This window comes from Lagenorhynchus albirostris, chromosome 4 (genome assembly GCF_949774975.1).
Source record: "Lagenorhynchus albirostris chromosome 4, mLagAlb1.1, whole genome shotgun sequence".
NCBI lineage: Eukaryota > Metazoa > Chordata > Mammalia > Artiodactyla > Delphinidae > Lagenorhynchus > Lagenorhynchus albirostris.
In genome coordinates, this window is record NC_083098.1 from 96,764,780 (window position 1) to 96,787,448 (window position 22,669).

Below are 22,669 nucleotides of genomic sequence, written 5' to 3' on the forward strand. Positions count from 1 at the left end.
TACAGCTGTGGACCAGGGGCTGGGTGCCCTCCTAGAGTTCTGGGCAAGACTTTTGGAAGAGGAAATGTAAGGTCTAAGTGGGCAGAGATAAGTGTCTGTCTTGTTCACCCTTCCATTCCCAGCACCTAAACAGTACCTGGTACATAGTGGCCATTCAGGAAATATTTACTGAAGAAATGCCAACAGTTCACTGCTATTCTTCATAATGTCCCCTTATGCCCACCAAAAACAAATACTTTACCTATGAGCCATTTTTAAAACACATGATTAGAATAATACGAAGTGTATCATGACGATAAAGTTATTATCAAATAAGCCTATTTTTAAAAAAAGAAGAGAACGAGACATGTATATTTTATCAGTGCTCTGATTCACTGAGCTCTGCTAATATTTGACAGGAAGTATATACATAGATACATGTTTATTTTGCAGTAAGTAATAAATTACACACCTTGGCTTTGACCTTCTTTCCACATAGCAATTAACTTCTTGAATGTAACAGCCAGAGGTTCAACCAAGCCACCAAAAGGAGGATCTGTCACCATAATGACTCCTTCACCTTTATCCTTCTGTAAAAATGTTCTGCATACTTCAAGGGCAGCCTGGAACAAACAGAAATTCATTTCTAAATTAGGACTAAAGGGAGGTACTTCATCCTATTGGGAGGAGAATGCATTAGGCTCAGTCTCACTCTTCGGACTGAACTTCACCCATCCTGCCACCCCAGAGTCCCTCAGTGACATCCTGAAGCCTCTCTCATTCAGCTCCTGTAAGATTTTATCTTTGGGTTCCTTGATAAGTGGGTTTTTAAAATTGCAAATCCAAACACCATCACTATCAGAGAACTACACATTCAAATGGTTAAATTAAAAAACTAAATTTAGTAACCTAAAAGAGAGAAACTCAGTACCCATGAGGACTATCTAAAATGCTAAATTCAATTGAACAAACAGAAGTAAGGACTGTGCTAAACACTGGAGACACAAAGACGAATAAGACATATTTTTTCCTGTCTGGTTTGTCCACCACCATAAGTTCAGGTTAATGAGAGCCTAATTACCAGTTAAACATGCACATGTTTTTGAGTGCCAGGTAAATGACAGGCACATTTGAACATGCAAAGTAAATAAATGAAAGCTCACAAATAAAGCTTACCCAGGCCATGAAACCATGCCATTAACACATTTTCCCAGCAAGCTGACGTGTTTTTAGTGATTGCAAAGTTAACATTAAAAACTGTCTAGGATATTTATCACTTTTTTGCTTTGGGAGAAGTCAGTAAGAGACAGACCTGTAATATTAGCTCTAATCTACTGACTTTGTAGTTGCTTTCAAGTACTTATCTATAAAAGCAACTCAACACTTACAGTATACAAAGTGGCAGAAGATTTGAAAGCTTAATGGCATTTAAACTATAATAAACCTATATGTACTTTATAATAAAATATATATTGCTTTACTACTAAATCAACTTAGAAGACCCAACTGATGAAAGGAAAAAAAATCACAACATCCTAATCCCTTTTCTCTAGTAAAGTCTTTATTAACTTCCTCCTCAAAGTCCTACAGCAAAGGATGGTGTCAAGAAGGTTAATCATTTTTCAAGTGCTGCCTGGCACTTCCTTAACCTGCCTACACGAACAAGGACTAAAAGTACAGATGATGTTACTGAAAAACTTCAAATTCCTTAGAGTAAACCAGCTATACTCCAATACAAATTTTAAAATAAATTAATTAATTAAAACCCCTTAGAGTTAAAAGTAGAAAAAAGAAAATACGTGAACGAGGCCTGAACTCTTAACCAAATTAAAAAAGAAATTAAAGAATATCTTCCCAGGTAAGAATCAATGGTGGGATGTCCCGTCCTAGGTTGCTGAGGGTCCTAATGTTGACCACCTATGGGAAACAGACACTTGCTTACGCCACCAAGGTTGACAATAACTTAACTCTGTTCTTCATCTCAGTTATCAATAAAAAAGTGCTCGGCATTTTAAATAGCCACCCTCTGTACACACTTTAACCACCTTACCAATAAGGTGTATGACATTTTTTATTACGCAAAAGACTATATTATTTGCTATGAAAAAAATCCTGTGCAGAAAACTCCTACTTTTTAATCCCATGAACTGTGAAGAGCTTCTGTGCAGTGGCAGAGGCTTAGATCCTCAAAGGCACATGGTACCTCAAAGGCTTATATGCCTTCACAGACAGACACCTAGTAGACACTTAAATGCTTTGGTGATTGATTAGTAGATGGTAATCTCTACTGAAAACCCTGACTCCGTAAGTAGGTAGAAAAAGGGGAGACAGTAAAATCATTAAACAATAGTTTTCTGTAGGTCACTCTCTGCAGTTGCAGTGCCATTTAGTGGCTGCTCCTAAAATACAGAGAAAGGAGAGCCTGGGCTGGATGACTGGTTTCTTCTGTGAAACAAAACATGGAGCTCAGTCTTGGCAGCTTATTCCAACTGTTATTCTAGAAACTTGTAAGGTAATTCTATAAACTCTCAATAAAAGTTACATAGAATTTCCTAGAAAAGGCTACTTACATGTTACTTTCTTAAGATATATGAAATTGCTAGCCAACTCTTCGGTATGTAAATGTAATTTTACTCTTGTCTTTATTGTTTAAATTAAAAAGCAAAATCATGGTCTGGTATTAAAAACAAATAAACAAATACCTGACCCACTACTGCAGCACCAAGCAGTAGTATGAACTCAGTTCCTTCCTCAGCTGTGTCACCAGTGCTGACAACCCCCCTGAGCTCAAAGCCCCCCAGTTTCAAGAGACCACACTGGACACTTGCACGTCGATGTCGTGCCAGCCCCACAAACTCAACATTTCCAAACGTCGCTTCCACACTCCCCTACTCTCTGTTTTGAAGAATGGAAGATGAATCCAGGTCACGGCCCCAAGTCATCTTTGATTTCACCCCCGGTGAAATCACCAAGTCTTCTTTTTTTTTTTTAATTGAGGTATAACTGACGTATAACATTATATTAGTTTCAGGTGTACACAGAGTAATTACACCAAGTCTTCTGGTTTCCATCTGGGAAATGCCTTCAGAATCCACTTCTTTCCTCTCTTTTCTCCACTGTCACTGTCCGAGGTGAGAAGTCCCTCTTCATCTTCTGTCAAGTGATCTTTCAATTCCTCGTTCTCCTTCATGCTCATCGAATCAGTTCTCAAATTCTAGTGTTTATCAACCACACAAGCGCTCTGGGAAACAGTGAAGTCTAATTCTGTTATTTACTTCAATACTCGGTTTTCATAGCTTTCGCGGCTGAAAAATATGTATCCCCATGCTAAACGGATTCTGATGGAAGGAGTACATCACTGGCTATACTTACTAAATCTCACTTTTCAATGAGTCTCATTTTTTCAATCCCAACCAACAATTTAGAATCTATTTTCATTTCCTGAATGCTTAGTTTTTTAGTCTTGCTTGGTTTTCATTCTATCATTAGCTAATATCTTAAAGCACAATATATACTTAAAACATGACTCACAATTCTTTAAAAATTGATATATACCCATCATATGTATGTATGGATATGCTTCAAGCAGTCTTGATAATTTCAAACATTTCTGACCAACCTCCTGTCAGGTGTGATTACTTGGTTGGTTATAGATTTTATTTTGTAATGGGACTGACAAAGAGCTCAAATTAGGAGTAGAAATATCAGCTCTGCTATGTTGTTTATTCACAATGATGTTATTAACATCATATTGAAAGAAGATTTTTTTAAACCACTCTCCCTTTATTACAAGGCTATTTTTTTTTAGAGTAGTTTTAGGTTTACACCAAAATTGAGAGGAAGGTACAGAGGTATCCCACATACTCCCTGCCCCACACATGGATAACCACTCCCACTATCAACAGCACCCACCAGAGTGGGACATTTGTTAGAAGTGATGAACCTAAACTGACACATTATCACCCAGAGTTCATAGATTGGAGTTAACTCTTGACACTGTCTATTTTTTAAGGATTAGTTTAATAAAACCATAAATCCCCTTAACTGGGACATGAAATTTATCAGGAAGGCAAACAGCAAACAACTAACTACAGAATTATTTAATTACAGCATCATAAATCTACAAAGGAGAACCTGACCTTGTCTGAGGGCCAGGAGAGGCTAAAGAAAGTGACTTGGAACAGGGTTCTGAAGGATGAGGTGACATTAACAAGGCAAAGAGAGAGTAGAAGGTGGAGGGAACAGCATGGGCAAAAGCCCCTGTGCTGGAAAGGCCAGTTTGAGATGAAGGTCATATGTCCTGAACATGAACAGCAAAGCAGGAACAGGGAGAGGACAGGCTGGAGAGTGGCAGGGGTCAGATCACAAACAGCTACGTGAGTCTTGGTGAGAAAGTGGCTCTTCACCCAAGAAGCAGTGAAAAGTCATGAAAGATGAATAACATGATCACCTCTAGGTGCTCAATACACACTCAGTGAATGAACAAAAATAAATATCAATAAATGGTAGAAAAGCCACCATTTGCTCTTGAGGGACCCTAGAAAAATAATGAAGGAAATACAATAAAAGAAAGAGATAATTGTCATAATTCTTACCTTTCCATCAAAGAAGTGATGGTTAAACATGTTATAATGGCAAAAACTATCTTCCATATAAAACTGTGAATACCTGTAAGATAATTTGTTTATTACTGCAGTTACTTGTCTGGTCATAGTTATACATAAATAAATAAATAAATGTAAACTAAATTTTAAAACTATGAAATCACACCTTTAATAAAATCAATTTCATCATCCTTTAGTTTTTTGAAATAAAGAATACTTTCCCAAAATCTCAAGAAGTCAGCAACAGAGGATGAATAACAAACTTAAATTATGGTCCCAAGTTTAATAAACCAGTGGCAAAACTACAGAACACTCATATATAAAAAACACATATAATCTTCTGGTTCCTACGGACCAGAAGATTCTACATAAATAATCATGTTCCTGATAGATTATTATGCAACTTAAGCTTGAGATGGGCTGGCAATTAAAATACATCTCTCATAGTTAATAATTTTAAGGAAAATACTGAATCAACATTTCTTCTCAACAGCTGTTAATTATTTTCTTCCGTGGTTAACAAAAAAAGGTATTTAATACAGAGTTTTTCCTGTCTATTGTGAATTAGCTTAATAAAATATGCTTCTCAATATGTAAGAGAAAAGAAGTACACACATTTCATATATACTGAATTAGTGCCAGGAAAGAGGATATTTATTTACTGATTGAATCATTTTATTCTTCTAACATACTACTTTAAAATGCAGTCAGTAATGAATGAGAATACCAGCTTCGGGTATTAACATTTTATAAATTTTCGCTAATTTACTAGGCAAAATTCATACCACATCATGGCTTAAATTTGCATTTATTCGACTTCTTACAAAACTGAGTTTTCTTTATTCCTTAATTTTATTTGTACTGCCTAGGTATGTTTTGCCCATTTATGTCTATGGGCCTTAATGTCTTTCTTGCTGATTTCTGAGGTTTTTTTGTATAATATAGAAACCTCTTTTACCTCAATAGGATTTTGAACTTCCACAGTTTTGTCATAAACAATTCACATATGAACCACACCATCCTTCTACAGAATTCATAACCTAGTGGAAAGACTGAGAAAAAATCAGGGACACATCCTTACTTACACAGCTTCTTTAACCAAATCACGATACGGCGCTTCTTTGCTTCTACTTCTACTCACAGTTATTTATGACCATCTATAACTGATCACCAACCATGCTGAGTATTTAATACAACGGACAAACCTAGTTTATCCTCTTCCTATTACACTGAGGCTAAGAGTACAGCTGTACAGTCGGGTGGTCTGGTTTCAAACTCTGGGTCTCTCACTTATTAGCTGTGTAATCTTAGTAAGTTATTTAACCTACCTGAGCCCCCATTTCTTCATCTACAAAATAGGAAAATAGTTTCTATAATACCTCATAGGACTTGGTAAGAATAAATAAGATAATGTATGTAAAGTGCTGAATACAATGCCAGCTACAAAGCATATAATGAAATGTCAGGTATCATTATTTTAATAAATACCAGCTATAAAGATGTATGTCTCAGTGACTCTAATGTTAGGGAATTATGTTTATGCCCAATCAAATATCTCCTCCTATAATCTAAATCCATTTCTTGTTATTCTGTGGAGATGGAAGAACAGCTGTTCACCATTCTCAGTACAATATCCTTTAATATCACTTAAGATACTGTTAGTACATCTGATGATTTCATAAAACAAATTTTCACTGAAGAAATAAACAGAAGGTTTGAATAACTGAAAAATATTTAAACTATATACTGTAACCCAAGGAACATTCCAAAACACTGTGGGACAATGTAAATTACCATTAATAAACAAATGTCTTCCTCTTTAACCAAATCCCAAATAGCTGATAATATAGCTATATCAGTTACTTAATTTACACATATATATTAATACTAGTACAGCTGTGGATCAACCATCATTTGAGAGTGTTTTTCGCTCCTGCATTGCTTTGTGTAAGCAAGGGAAAATACAATCTCTTTTAAAATATATTTCTACCACCCTCCATTTATTTTCATTGCTTCATGATGCAATAGTCATTTTTTAAAATTAAAAAAAAATTTTATTTACATAAAATTCAGCATAGCACACTCATCCAAAATGTTCTGGGCAGCAGTGGGCAGAGCCAGAGAGAGAAAAAAGCCAAGATTTCAGCTCTAAGTTTCCATCAAACACAAACAAGGAAGCATAATTATTCATATTTTAAATTATGAAAAATCACTCAACATCACCCTCTTAGAATGAAATTGGCCACAAAGAATTATTCTCTCCATTGAATAAGGCAAACAAAACCAATCAGAAATGCATGCACTTGAAAACTGCTCAAAAGGACATTCATTTAATTTGGCCATTCATTCTCTTTAAATCTGAGTCAGTTACCAAGTATGAAACATGTTCTACACAAAGGAAATGTAATCAAGAGCTGAATAAATCTAGTTCATGAAATGAGCCTAAGAAATACATTTTTTTGATACAACTTTATTTGGATGATAGTTTGCCAAACAGAGTTTCATATCTTTCATGCTAAAATCAGAGCATATAGAAATCCATCTTAGCAAATGTTAACTTCATATCTTAGACCCCCAGAAAAGGACATTTACCGCACATCTACATATAGCCCTGGATTTGAGGCAGTTCTCTGCAGCCCTGCACAGACCTTACACAGGGCAACAACAAGCCAAAGTCAAAGTGCCAGAAGGAACTATTCAGTACCACTTTATACCACAAAGGAATGTTTCCCTAATTTAACTGTGGTCCTTGTGAGAAATCTGAACCAACCCCACACTCCATCATAGTGTAAATACAGGCAACAGGCTGAGTTCATTCTGGCTACAAACATATGTCAATAAACCAGCTCTATCTTAGCACCCAATGTTGACCTTTTACAGAACTGACTCAGAAACAAGAGTAGCTATCAAGGAAGCTATGCTAGGATACCACAGTACTATACCTTCAGCTTTTGTCTGCAACACACACACACAGGTTTACACACACAAAGAAAAAAAGCACCTGTGTATTCCACAGGTTATAAAACAACTTTATCCACATCCCCTACCCCTATTCTGACCAGGGGATTTGAACTACAAGCTCAAGAAAGGTAAAACTTCAAGGCATGGCATTTAAGGCAAAAGAGTTAAAGGGCCATATAAATCTTTCAAATTAAAAGTACATCAGGTAAGATGCAAAGAGTTCTGGAAAATGTGTATAACGATATGAATGTACTTCACTTACTTAACACTACTGAACTATACACTTAAAAAATGTTTAACATGCTAAATTTTATATTTACTATGTATACTTTATTGTAATTTTTTTAAAAACAGGGCAGTAGCAATGAACAATAGATAATAAAATTTTAAAAAACAATTTACTTACACTAGCAACAAAAAGAATAAAGTGTTTAGGAACAAATTTAACAAAAGAAGTACAAGTCTTGCACACTGAAAACTACAAAATATTGTTTAAAGAACTTAAAGAATATCTAAATAAATGGAAAGACATCTCATATTCATGAACCAGAACACTTAATATTAAGATGAAAACACCCCTCAAATTGATCTATAAATTCAATGCAACCCCTATAAAAAGGCCAGTTGGCTTTTTTGTAGAAACTGAGAAGGTAATTCTAAAATTCATATCGAAGTGCAAGGAACCCACAATAGCCAAAACAATCTTGAAAGAGAATTAAGTTGAAAGACTCACACTTTGTAATTTCAAAACTCACTACAAAGCAACAGTAATCAAGATTGTGTGAGACTGGCATAAGGACAGACATAGATCAATGGAATAGAATTTACAGAGTCTACAAATAAATCCATACATTTATGGTCGTTTGGTTTTCAATAAGGTTCCAAGACCATTCAATGGGAAAAGAATAATCATTTTAACAAATGGTGCCAAGGCAACTGGATATCCACATGCAAAGAATAAAGTTAGACCCCTACCTCACACCATATATAAAAATTACTCAAAAGAAATCAATGACCTAAATATAAGAGCTAAAATTAAAAACTCTTAAAAGAAAACAAGTGAAAATATTCATGACTTTGGATTAGGCAATAGTTTCTTGATATGACACCTAAAACACAAGCAACCAAAGAAAACAGAATGACTGGACTCCATCAAAAGTGAAAAAACACAAAGAACAGGAGAAAATATTTACGAATCATATATCTGATAGGGGTCTAGTATCCAGAATATATTGAGAACTCTTTCAATTCAACAATAAGACAAATAACCAATTTTAAAAATGGGCAAAGGACTGAATAGACATTTCTCCAAAAAGATAAACAATTGGCCATAAGCACATGAAAAGATGCTCAACAACATTAGCCACCAATAAAATGCAAAACAAACCACAATGAGACACTACTTCAAAAAGACAGAGAATAACAAGTGTTGACAAAGATGTGGAGAAATTGGAACTCTCATACATTGCTGTTGGTAAAATAAAACAGTGCAGTCACCTTGGAAAACAGTTTGGGAGTCCCTCAAGAAGTTAAACATAGAATCACCACATGACCAGGCAATTCTACTCCTAGGTATATACCTGTTATGGCCTCGGTTGTGTCCCCCCAACTAATTCATATGCTGAAGCACTGATCCCTCAGTCTCTCAAAAGGTAACTATATTTGGAGAGAGGGCCCTTAAAGAGGTAATTAAATTAATTTTTAAGCATTTATCCTTTAAAATTTTTTTAATTGAAATATGATTGATGTACAATGTTATGTTAATTTCAGGTGTACTAAGAGATGACTAAGTTAAAAGGAGGTCATTAGGGTGGGCCCCAATGCATATGACTGGTGTCTTTATAAGAAGAGGAAATCTGGACACATAAAGAGATACCAGGGATGTGCACACACACAGGAAAGACCATGTGATGACACAGTTAGAAGGCAGCTATCCGCAAGCCAAGGAGAGAGATCTCAGAAGAAACCAAACCTGGGACTTCCCTGGTGGCGCAGTGGTTAAGAATCCACCTGCCAATGCAGGGGACACAGGTTCGAGCCCTGGTCTGGGAACATCCCACATGCCATGGAGCAACTAAGCCCATGCGCCACAACTACTGAGCCTGTACTCTAGAGCTTGCGAGCCACAACTACTGAGGCCGTGTGCCACAACTACTGAAGCCTGCACACCTACAGCCCATGCTCTGCAACAAGTGAAGCCACTGCAATGAGAAGCCCGTGCACCACAACAAAGAGTAGCCCCTGCTCTCCACAACTAGAGAAAGCCTGCGCACAGCAACAAAGACCCAACACAGCCAAAAATAAATAAATAAATAATAAAATAAATTTTAAAAAAAAAGAAGAAACCAAACTTACTGACACCCTGATCTTCGACTTCTAGCCTCCAAAACTGTGGGAAAATAAATTCCTATTGTTTAACCCACCCAGTCTGTGGTATTTTGTTATGGCATCCCTAGCAAATTAATACAATACCCAAGAGAGATGAAAACGTATGTGCTGCTGACAACTGACATATATTGTCTTGAATAATTCAGTTGTGGACATCTTTTCTTTTGTCTTTTTTTTGTCTTTCTAGTACCTACATCTCCCCTCGTTTCAGTCAAACATCTATTTCCTATGGAGAACCCACTCCATAGCACTCTATCTGCCAGGCCACAGTGATGATTTTGGAATGGCTATGTAACCCCAGGCAAGGTAGGCAGAGTACTCACTGGAGTTTTGCTGCTGGAGCTCTCGGGAAAGATTCTTTTTCTACTGGGCAGTTCAGCTGAGACTATGTAAGTTTAAAGCTGCTGCCCACCAAAGTCCTTGGCAGAATGAAGGAAGCTGTCTGAAGAATAAGGCCAGTACAGAGAGAAACACAGAATGAGAGGTAGAGAGAGAGAAAGACAGAGCTCTAAAAAATTATGTGAGGTCCAGGATCTCAACTGGACTGAAGCCTGTTATACCCTAGACTCCAGCAGTGTGAGCCAATACATTCGCAGTGACATAAATGGATTTCTGGGATGCTAATGAAAGAAAGATTCCTGACTAATATGAATGCCTGACTCTAAATACATGAATAACCTGGAAACCAGTTATTAACGCATTTGCAAACTATTGTGGAACAAAGCAGGGGGATAGGTGGAAAAAGGGAAACCTAGAAGGATGACAAGAGAGAAATACAGGCTATATAAGAAAGGCTTATATACACTTCCAAAAGCAAAGTTATTTCCAGAGGATAATTCAATTTTGGGGGCCAGACTGACTGGGTTTGAATCCTGAGCTGGACATTTATAAACTGTGACTTTGGTCAAGTTATTTAATTTCTTTGTACCTCAGTTTTCTATTCTGAGGAAAAGGAGAATGTTAATAGTATCTACCTTATAGGTCTATTGTGAGGATCAAAGGATTTAGAATAGGGTTTGACAAGTGACAAGTATTCGCTAAATACTAGTTTTGTTAATATTGTTATTATAAGACCTCAAAAGTTAAATTTCTACCTTTAAAATAATACATTTATAATAATTTAACAATAATACTTTAGGAAAGAAACATGGTAGTTAAAAAAGAAATTGAGATATTCATACAATGGGATATTACACAACCATAAAAGGAAGTACAGTTATAAGCTATGACATGGAGGAATTTTGAAAACATTATGCTAAAGTGAAAGAGGCCAGACATAAAGGTCACACATTGTATGATTCCATTTATATAAAACATCCAGAATAGACAAATCCATGGAGACAGAAAGCAGATTAATGGTTATTAGGGGAAGTAAGGAGTTTCTTTGTAGTGTGATTAAAAATGTTCTGGAATCATGGGTGATGGCTGCAGAACCTAGTGAATATACCAAAAACTGCTGAAATACACACTTTAAAATGGTAAATTTTAGTGAATTATAACTCAATTTAAAAAAAGAATTTGAGTTTAAGAAGAAGTCCATATTATCACTTATGGAATTCCATTTTCCCGAGGATTACTCCCATCAAGCAGGTATTTGTAAAGTGTGTGCTAGTCCTGTTAATAAGGGATGAGGGTTACAGAAAGTGTGGGTTATTTCTGAGAAACATATGTGCTTATATTAGATAACCTAAAGTTGACTTGGAAGTCTAAAGAAAAATAAATAACGAAAGCTGTACATTTTATTGTGACCTTCTACACTTTAAAAATCTGTCTGCCTGTTTTTAGGGAGAAAAAGCATATGTAATTTCATAGAGAACCTGAGTAATAATACTAGAGAGAATCCAAGAAATGCTGGAATATTGGCCAAATAGACTCTATCAGATTAAATAAAAAGAAACTCAAAGCCCGATTCCTTCAATACACTCAAGAACAAGTAAAATATACTAAGAACACAGTGTCTTACAGACTCACCATGAACTCCTGGAAATCAAACAATTACAGAAACTAGGAAGAGTACTTCAAGTTTACAGAATCAGAGAGTCTGAGGATGGACACATTTGCCATCCTGTGTTGTAAGTCAAACGTCTGTATCTTCTCAATTACCACCAGAGGGGGGACTCAAGATGTGGTCCACTGTCTCACCTGTTTGTTCCAACACATCAGGAGCCATTTAATTCTGACCCTCTCCCACAAGCTTATCTGTTTGTTTATCCTCTGCCTCGGGACTTTTCTATTTCCTAGTTAGCGCTCCCTTCACTTCAGGTCATGTCCAGTGAAAGACAGTATGCATATCATCCAGTAAAAATATTAAAATACATGTCTTATCACACTTAAAACATCATGATGAAACTAAATTCTGGAGGAAATTTGGAATTACCCTTGAAAAATAAGTATATTAGAAGAAATTTCACTCAATTGAAATGTATCTCTAAATTATAAGCCAAAGACAACTAGACATATTCACAGAGAAAATTCAGGAAGCACACTAGCAAAAGGAGAAATCTACCACCTCCCTGTTTGAAATATGGAAGATTACATGTTGAGTCTATACGACTAAAATGATACCTTATAACCAATCACTACTTCTAAATGTTAAGTAAAGGATTGTAATAGGATTAATAAGACGAAAACATTAAAAAGAAACAGAACACAATGAAGGAGAATAAATATACTTTGTAAACCTACCGAAAATCAATATCCAATAGAAGGCTTTTAATGTTAGACTTCTTGTCATCTGATGCTTTCAACCTGATCAGCTCATGCAACCTAAAGCAATGAGTGAAAGCAAATTTAATAAGAAATTACAAATGCCATAGATAACAAGCAAACAAAAAACCCATCAATGTTCTCCTGATATTTCTAATATTTCAGTGAAACACTGAGGAAAATTTGGCAAGTATAAGCAAGGTTTAAATTTCACAAATATTTTTAAAACAGTGGATGGATCTCATCTGAAACAGAAAACTCTAAAATAATAAATAACTTAAGAATCAAATCAGAAAGAATCTCCTATCATATATCAGAAATCTACAAAGATTTCTCTCAAATGGAATAAAGATTACAAACTCCTCAGAGAGGGACCATGCTTTATATTTCCTTTGTACACTTGAAGCTTCATGTCGTAACCTGCACATAGTATTGGGTTGGACAAAAAGTTCATTTGGGTTTTCCATATCTTACGGAAAAACCTGAATGAACTTTTTGGCCAACCCAATAAATAACTACTTAATAAATTTTCTTACAGTTTAAATAGTGGTGATAGGAAAATGTTTAAAATACCATATAACATACCTTGGTGTCCCGACACACAGTACTCTTCTGAACCCAAGGGTAGACAGTAGATCTACCAAGAACAGACAACTCCTATCAGCAAACAAATACTGGGCATTTGTCTTCTTGTTTTCCAATGGATAAAGGAGTTGACTGGGCCTTTTTAACTGGGTGATAGAAATATCACCCACTATCTGATGCTTGCGATGCTTTTCCTCATCAGCTGGCAACAGCAACTGCTGACATCTTTGACAAAACTTTCTCTGAGACAAGGGCAACTCAATAAACTTCAAGTACCTTCAAGACACAACAAAACACAAAGGAATACATTTTAAGTTTGTTGCTTTAAAGACAATTGATTTTCGCCAGGTTTAACATGCAAAAAGTATTATTACTTCCTAAAGAGTACTGCATGAAGAAGCAAAGGTACGAAACAATCTGTGGAATGTTGGCTAGGATTTATGTCTGGCTGCATACCTACAAAGTGGAAAAGAATCAGCGATTTCTTAAAAATTGAGATGCTCCAATTTAGTCACTGGCTGAAGATCAATATCCATTTAAAATGTGAATATAATATATTATTCAAACAACTTAGTAGTAATGGAGACTACTATCACCTTTAAATTTATTGACAAATCCATGTGTTCTAACTTGGGGGTGTTAAACAGTCTGGCTCAGTAAGACAGTCATTTTCAAATGAGAAATTAAGATCATTCTTCAATTTCTTATGGCATACATAGCAAGAAAAATTACCTCCTAAAAGAAAAAATGTTCCCACAAAGTTCCTCTATTCTTAGCAGTACTGATGGAGGCAGTTCTGAGAAGCTCACTCCAAAGCAGCAAAACAATAATCAAAGCCTTAAGAAATACGATACCAGATAGCCTATTTGATCCCTTTCAAGTCATCTTTATATCTGATTTCAAAGCCACTACTTTGGGTTTTTTGCCCCTCTCTTTCCATTTTATTACTGATGATTAAAGAGAGAAGACAATCACAGTATGTTTTTAAAACTGCTGATTTTGTATATGCAATCCAGCTAAGAATTCACAGTAAGATGGACTTCCCTGGTGGCGCAGTGGTTAAGAATCCGCCTGCCAATGCAGGGGACATGGCTTCGAGCCCTGGTCCAGGAAGATCCCACATGCTGTGGAGCAACCAAGTCCATGCACCACAACTACTGAGTCTGTGCTCTAGAGCTCACGAGCCACAACTACTGAGCCCACGTGCCACGACTACTGAAGCCCATGTGCCTAGAGCCCCTGCTTCGCAACAAGAGAAGCCACTGCCATGAGAAGCCCGTGCGCCACAACAAAGAGTAGCCCCCGCTCACCACAACTAGAGAAAGCCCGCTCACAACAATGAAGACCCAAAGCGGCCAAAAATAAATAAATAAATTTTAAAAAATTTTAAAAAAGAAAGCAGAATAAGAAAACAAAAGAAAAATAAGTAAGATTATCATGGCTCATAGAGGGTCAGAAATGTCTAGATCTAAGCATGTCAAATAGTGCACTAAAGGATTCTTAGAGTTTGAGAACAGTCATATGATTTCAGTTGAACTAAATTCTGAACTGCACTGTAAAAACTGTGAACTTAACATAGAATCAAGGTGGATATTAAAACTTTCTGTATATAAGCACAGTTTCACTTCAAAGCACCCAAGGCAGTGAGAAATAGGTATTCTGAATGGCGATAGCAAGAAATAAGCTCATCATGCTGGTAATTTGTTTCTATTTCTATAACTGTTCTTTTGACAGCTTTATCTATGACTGCAAAGAAAAAGGAGCATGATATTAGAAGAAACTTTAATAGTAATTCAAAGTAAGAGTGTCAGTAGAGAAAAGGGCCCCTAAGACATGAGATGCAAGTGGAAGGAACCAGCACCCTCCTTGGCAACAGACACACTGAATTTACTACTATTACCATTCATTAGTAACTGTTCATTGTTGAAGACTTCCACATTCAGCCACGAAAAAGCAAGAAAGACCAGATTTACCATCCTGGCCCTCAAAAAATTGATAAAATATATGAAACCACAGTTTTAAGATACTGGACAAAAGAAAAAAGTAGGAAAAAAAAGATATCGGACAACTGGCAGCCCAAACAGTGAACGCCGAGAGAAGGGAAGAGGTGAGTGAGCAGTACAGCTGCTCAGCTTCCTGCCTGTGGAGAGCTGGCTGCACAGGATGGAGGCCCCAAACACAGCACAACAAGTTGATGAGGTAGAGCTGAGAAATCGTGGAGGACAAGGCAGAGCACTGGATGGTACGCATGGAGTACACGGAAGGCAGACGGCAGACACTGAGCTAGTGCTCCAAGGCCTGCTGAGATTCCCCTCCAGTCTATGCTGAGCAGGTACGTGAAAAGACTACCTACCAAGAGAGAGAGGACTGCTGGAAATGAGCAGGTAGAACAATCACCCAGGGCCCAGAGTGAGAAACCTCTGAATCCACAAGGATGAGGTAGGGCGCTCAGGACATACAGCCTCAGGAGTGGGAAGAAATCAGCCCTACCCCAAGGCTGCTCTGGTCCTCCAAAAGGCTTAAAGATAAACCTTCAAAAGCAAGGGACTATAAAGGATCAGACAGTAAATATTTTGAGCTTGGCAGGCGATCCATTCTCTCTGTCATGACTATTCTATCGCTGCAGCACAAAAGCAACCACAAACCCGAACAGAAATGAACAGGCATGGCCAGATTTGGCCTGCAGACTGTCGTTGGCCAACTCCTGCTCAAGAGTATCAAACATTAGCCAAGTAACTTAACTGTATCTTAGAACAAAGCTCAAAAATAGGTAAAGGAATAAAAAATATCCAGTATACAACAAGGTAAAAATCACACTGCTAGCACTGAATCAAATATAACCAGGTATGCAAAGAAACAAGAAAACATGACCCATGATTAGAGAAAAAAAAAACAGAAAACCAATCAATTCAAACCAACTCAGAAATGACAGAGATAATATAATCAGTAGGCAAAAACATTCAAGCCATTTTATTATAACTATATTCCATATGTTCAAGAAGGTAGAGGAAAGCATGAGCCTAAGGAAAGCCATGGAAAATATAAAAAGACCCAAATCAAACCTATAAAGATTTTTTAATTGTCTGAAATGATGTGACTAACAGCAGTTCAGACACTACAGAAAAAAACATTGGTGTACTCGAAGGCACAGCCTTAGAAACTATCCAAAATGAAACACCAAAGGGCCTAAATACATGAAAATGGACCCCTGAAAGGGGGGAGGGGGAAGAAAAATTTTTGAAAAAATAATGGTTAAAATTTTCTAAAATTACATTCAAAGATCAAAGAAGCTCAGTGAACCCCATGCACAAGAAATGAAGAAAACTATAAGATACATTATAATAAAATTATTTGAAGATCAGTTGACAAAGAGAAAAATCTTAAAAGAAACCAGAGGGAAAAAAGACACGGAAGAACAAAGATAAGAATGATACCAGATTTCTCACTGGATATTAGAAAACAGCGGAACTATACCAATTCTGTACAAATTCTTCCAAAAAACAGAAAGGAGGGTATAATTCCCGCTTCATTTCATTAGGCCAACATTACTCCAATACCAAAACCAGAAAAGAATTATAAGAAAACTAAACACCAATATACTTCATGAACACAAACTCAAAATTATTAACAAAACTTTAGTCAATCAAAAACACATATATAAAGACAGTAAGTAATACATCATGACCAAGTGTAGTTGACCCCAGATATGCAAGGTTGCTTTAATGTTTGAATTCAATCAGTGCAATGCACCATATTAAAAATCAAAAAAAAGAAAAAAATGATCTCTTTAGATGCAGAAAAAAGCCCTTGACAAAAATCAAACATCCATTTGTGATAAAGAATCTCAGAAAACTAGGAATAGAAGGGGACTTCCATAACCTAATAAAGGGCATCTAAGAAAAACTTACAGCTAACATCACTGATGAAAGACTGAATGCATTCTTCCTGAGACTGGAATAAAGCAAGGATGTCTACGCTTACCATTTCTACTCAGCACTGACCAGGGATTCTAGCCACTTTGATAAGACAAGAAATAAAAGGCACAGATTAGAAAGGAAACATTAAAACTTCTTTACTCACAGACATGACCATGTATATAGAAAGTCCTAAGAAAATCTTCAAAAAAGCTGTTAAATAAGTAAGCTTACCAAGTATAAAAGATAATATACAAAATCAACTCTATTGTTAGACTAGCAATAATCAGAAACTGAAATCTGAAATATAACAATTTAAAATAGCATTAAAAATATAAAATATTTAGGAATAAATCCGACAAGAGACATATAACCCCAGTACACTGAAAATTACAAAATGTCATAGAGAAAAATTAAAGATGACTTAGTAACTGGAGAGATATACCATGGCTATGGATTATAGAACTCAGTATTATTAAGATGTCAATTCTTTCCAATTTTATCTATAAATTCAACACAATTTCAATTAAACTCTCAGCAGGACTTTTTGCAGATACTGAAAAACTGGTTTTAAAAAGTTCAAAAGCCTGACCCTATTTCATATCATATTTAAAAACTAAGCAAGGACTTCCCTCCCGGTCCAGTGGTTAAGACTCCATGCTTCCAATGCAGGGGGCATGGGTTCAATCCCTGGTCAGGGAACTAAGATTCCACATGCCATGCAGCACAGCCAAAAAAAGAAAAAGAAAAACTAAGCCAAAATGGATCATAGACCTAAATCTAAGAGCTAAAACTAAAAAACTTCTAGAAGAAAACATGGGAGAAAATAATAATGATTGGATTTGGCAAAGATTTCTTAAATAGGACTTAAAAAGTACAAAGTATTAAAAAAAACCCAATAAATTGGAAATCAAAATTTTAAACTTTTCTTCAAAAGACACCCTTATCGTAAGCAACAAAAGAAAAAATAAACTGGACTTAATCAAAATTAAAAACTTTTGTTTTGCAAGGGATACCACCAAGAAAGTGGAAAGACAACCCAAGAACGAGAAAATGTTTGCAAATCATGTATCTGGTAAAGGAACTGCATCCACAATACATAAGAATACTTATAACTCAACAATAAAAAGAATTAGACCAACTAAAAAATGGCAAAGGAAGTGAACAGACATTTCTCCAAAGAAGAAATACAAATAGCCAATAAGCACATGGAAAGATGCTCAACGTCATTAGCAATCAAAGGAAATGCAAATCAAAACCACAATGTGATACTACATCACACTTAATATGATGACTATAATTTAAAAAATAATAATAAGTGTTGTGTAGAATGGGGAGAAACTGGAACCTCATAAATTGCTAGTGGGGATGTAAAATGATGCCGCTACTTCGGAAAACAGTTTGGTAAGGTTAAACACATTTATCATATGATCCAGCCATTCTACTCCTAGGTATTTACCTAAGAGAAATAAAAACATGAGTCCATACAAACCCTTATACACAAATGTTTGTAGCAGCTTTATTTGTAATAGGCAATAACTGGAGGCAACCTGAATGTCTACAAACAGGTGAAAATATATCCATACAACACAGTATTATTCAGGAATAAAAAGGAATAAACTAATGATACAAACACTTAAACATGGATGAACATCAAAAATATTTATGCTAAGTAAAAGAAGCTAGACACATATCCCCTCAAAAAATACTATATACTGTATAATTCCTTTATATAAAATTCTAGAAAATGCAAACTAATCTATAGTGACACAAAGCAGATCAGTGGTTATCTGCGGCCTCTGGGGATGGAGGAATATAGGACAATGGTAGAGGAGGAAACTGGATATGTTCATATTCTTAATTGTGGTGACGGTTTCATGAGTAGATGGTTTCATGTCAAAACTTATCAAACTGTAATTTTAGATACATGCAACTTATTGTACACAAATTATTGTACTTCAGTAAAGCTGAAAAACTTGGGGAAAAAATGTTAATTTCCCCCTAACAACCCACATTCCTCCAGGGTGCCCATACACCCCTGTTTGCCCAGAACAGTCCCAGTTTACATCTGCTGTCCTGGAGTTCCATCTAGTTAGTGCCCCCTTTTACTCTCAGAAAGTATTCTGGTTTGGATTAAAATTATATGGGCACCCTACCTATAACTTCCATCATATTGTAAAAATTAAATCAAATTCAAAAAATGCTATACCAAAAAGAATAATTTCAATTAACTAAAAAATAACTAAAATTTTAAAATACATGTTTTCATAGTGATATTAAAAATAAAAGAACAATGACCCTGATAAGTCAACTCTGTAAGTTGCTGGGGTACCGAATCATTATTCTGAAAACAGGCTGAAAACAAACAATAAGAGGGGAAGAATTAAACATTTATCTTGACTTCCCAGATGAACTGTAAACACGGTTAAGTCAACAGCTGATGAGACAAAGTTCTTCTTTAAAGAATCGCAGCTAATAAATGCATGAGCAATGACAGGAATTTGTAAACCCTTATAACTCTAGGCAATGATCATCAATTACTGCTGAAATCATTAGACGAAACAGTGACATAGAACTTTATAATGGATGGTATAGGCTGGCCTATACCTATATGACCTGAACACACAACCAATCTTATAACACACTAAGTGAACAGCCAGACATTATCTGCCTTTTGATGTGATATAAAAGGAAACAGACCACACAACTTACAGAAGAGGTTGCTCCTAAAACTGAACTCGATGCTGGGGACGCCTCTACTTTCCAAGAAATACAGGGGATAGAATAAATGTTAGCTGACACTATAGGATGCAATCAACCAAATTCAGAATATGGAAATTTCTATCAGACAAATGACTCTGTTTCTTCAATGAATAAAAGATTAAAGATATCAACCAATTGCCATGTGTAAAGTCTCTATGGATCCTGATTTGAACAGACCAATTATAAACTGGCATTTATGAGGTAACCAGAGAAACGCTGAACGCTAACTGCTTGCTACGTAATATTAAAAAACTGTTTATGTTTTAGGTATTTTAATAGTATCGTGATCATTTTTTTTTTAAAGGCCTTATCTCTTAAGATACATAGAGAAGTGTTTCCAGGTAGAACTATATAATGTCCAGATTGGAGGTCGGGGTAAAGGGTACAGGGGAAACAAAATTAGCCTCGTACTGATGACTGAGGAAGCTGGGTGTGGGTGCAGGAGGTTCTTAGTATACTGTTCTCTCTGCTCTTGCGTATGCTTGAAATTTTCCTAAATAAAAGGTATTGAGAAGTGCTTTAAAGGAAAGGGAAGAGTTAAACTCAAAGAAAACAAAGACAATTCCAGAAGATCACTAAGCAAGAACTGGGTTGTACTCTGCCCTAAAATCATGTGAGACTTGGTTTTTCATTCTTTGGCAATAGGGACATAATCTGGGAAATTTCTCAGAACTCAAGAACATGAGTTTTCAGTTTGAAAGGATTTACCTAACACCAAGCAAAATAAAATAAAACAGACTTACATCAGATAGATCATCATGACATGTGACATCCCTAGGAATAAAAAGATTCTAAAAAACTGACAGAGGGATTAAACAAGTCACAGGTCACACATAAGAGATCAAGAATGAACTTGTTGAACTTCAACTTCTCAACAGCTATAATGAAGACAGAAGAAAATGGAGCACTGCCTTCCAAACCCTGAAGGAAAGATATTCCCAACCTAGAATTCTATCATCTGTATAGGTTAATAAATCAAGTATCCGCATAAAGGTATTTTCAGAAATGCAAGATCTCAAGATATTTACTTCCTTTTAAGCATTCAGGAAAAAGATCAAGTCAACTGCTGGGTGGTCAAAATCAAACTGGCCCCTACATCTACAGTACCTACTTAACTCTAGAACAGTGCTCCGCAAAGAGGGCCATGCACTGGAGCTGGCCGCCAAATGTTTCCAGTTCCTGATGAGACAAAGACAGACATCCAGAGTACATGTTTAGAAACTTTTATACCAATTAGACAGAGTACTTTTAGGTCTGTTCAATCTAATAACAAAAAATGTGGGCTTGTATTTTGTATGTCTTCTCTTTTTTTCCATTTTATTTTCTAGTTATTTATTTCTATTATATTTACAGAAGTATCTGATCCCAGTGGACTAGAAATAAAAATAAAAACATAAAACAAGCAAACAAGCAAAAGACTGACCCTTTAACACAGATCATTTAAGAAGTACTGCTCTGGAGGACATGAAGCAATCCTGCAAAGTCCCCAAGTAAAACATACACCCAAATAATTTTATATTTAAGTACTGTGCCATTCAAGCATAAAGGAGTTACACAGACATAAAAAGCAAACTTATGGTTACCACAAGGGAAAGGTGGGTGGGGAGAGATAAATTAGGAGTTTGGGATTAGCAGATACACACTACTGTATATAAAACAGAAACAACAAAGTCCTACTGTATAGCACAGGAAACTATATTCAATATCTTATAATAAACTATAATGGAGAAGAATCTGAAAAAGAATATATAACTGAACATATATATATATATACACATACATATATATATATATATATATAGAGAGAGAGAGAGAGAGAGAGAGAAAGAGAAAACCGAATCACTTTGCTATACACCAGAAACTAACACAACATTGTAAATTAAACAATACTTCAATTAAAAAAATATATATGTAAAAGAAAAAATAAAGAGATCAAATTTCTAATTTTCAAAAAAAAAAAAGAATAAAGGAATTAAATATTTCTGGACTTGGAAGAACTCAGGTTATATAGTTATATTACCTGGATTCTTCATGAAGAACCTGCTGGACAGCTGGATGCCAAGGAGAAAGGGCAACCATTACAGATGGGAACATTTCTGAAAGCTCTAGGACAAATTTCTCCAAGAAGATGAAACCAATAGATTATGCTACGCTTGAATGTTCTGAAAGGATTCAGACAACAGGCAGAGAGTTTGCAGTTGAATCATTTCTGGAGCACATAAATAATTAAGCAAATAGTCACTATAACAACAAATAAATTCAAAATTGTTATTAACTAGGAGGAAAATAAAAAGCTGTGTAGGAAAGAAGTTATTATGATTTATATATTTTTATATAAATGGAATCATACAATAGCCACACAGATATTTTGATTTAAATTTTTTTGATTAATAAAAGCCTTTCTAAAAAAATTAAAACTGCTAGAGGATGAATTTCAGCCAAATAGGAGATGAGTGAAGAAACTACAGCAAAGGGGCTATCAGTCAGCACTAAATCTATTTGACCACAGACTAAAAACAGAAAAAATATGGGTATTACAGTTAGAGTACAAAATGTAAATAATATAAAACCAAATAAAACTGGTATGGGAAGAGAAAGGGAAAGGGAAATCAAAAAGTGTATTGATTTTCTCATACTTTAGAGCCATCGGCCAAAAGATATAATTTAAAACTGAAAAACCAAGTAAAAGAGCTATAAGCAATATTCAAAGGCATAAAGGTTAACCCTAAAAAGAAATAACCAACTAAAATCAGATAGTAATTGAGCCCG

General features: G+C 35.6%; 1 protein-coding gene across 3 annotated transcripts in view; it reads right to left on the reverse strand.

Moving 5' to 3' along the window:
* The window catches only part of ZCCHC4 (zinc finger CCHC-type containing 4), a 47,332-nt gene that overhangs the window by 15,869 nt on the left and 8,794 nt on the right, over positions 1–22,669 (reverse strand). For all 3 annotated transcript variants that reach the window (XM_060147333.1, XM_060147335.1, XM_060147334.1), the window contains 4 exons: positions 13,224–13,499; positions 12,618–12,698; positions 4,575–4,647; positions 452–602 (listed from right to left, as the gene is read on the reverse strand). In XM_060147333.1, coding sequence (XP_060003316.1) covers positions 452–602; positions 4,575–4,647; positions 12,618–12,698; positions 13,224–13,499 — 581 coding nt within the window. The remainder of the gene's footprint in view (positions 1–451; positions 603–4,574; positions 4,648–12,617; positions 12,699–13,223; positions 13,500–22,669) is intronic.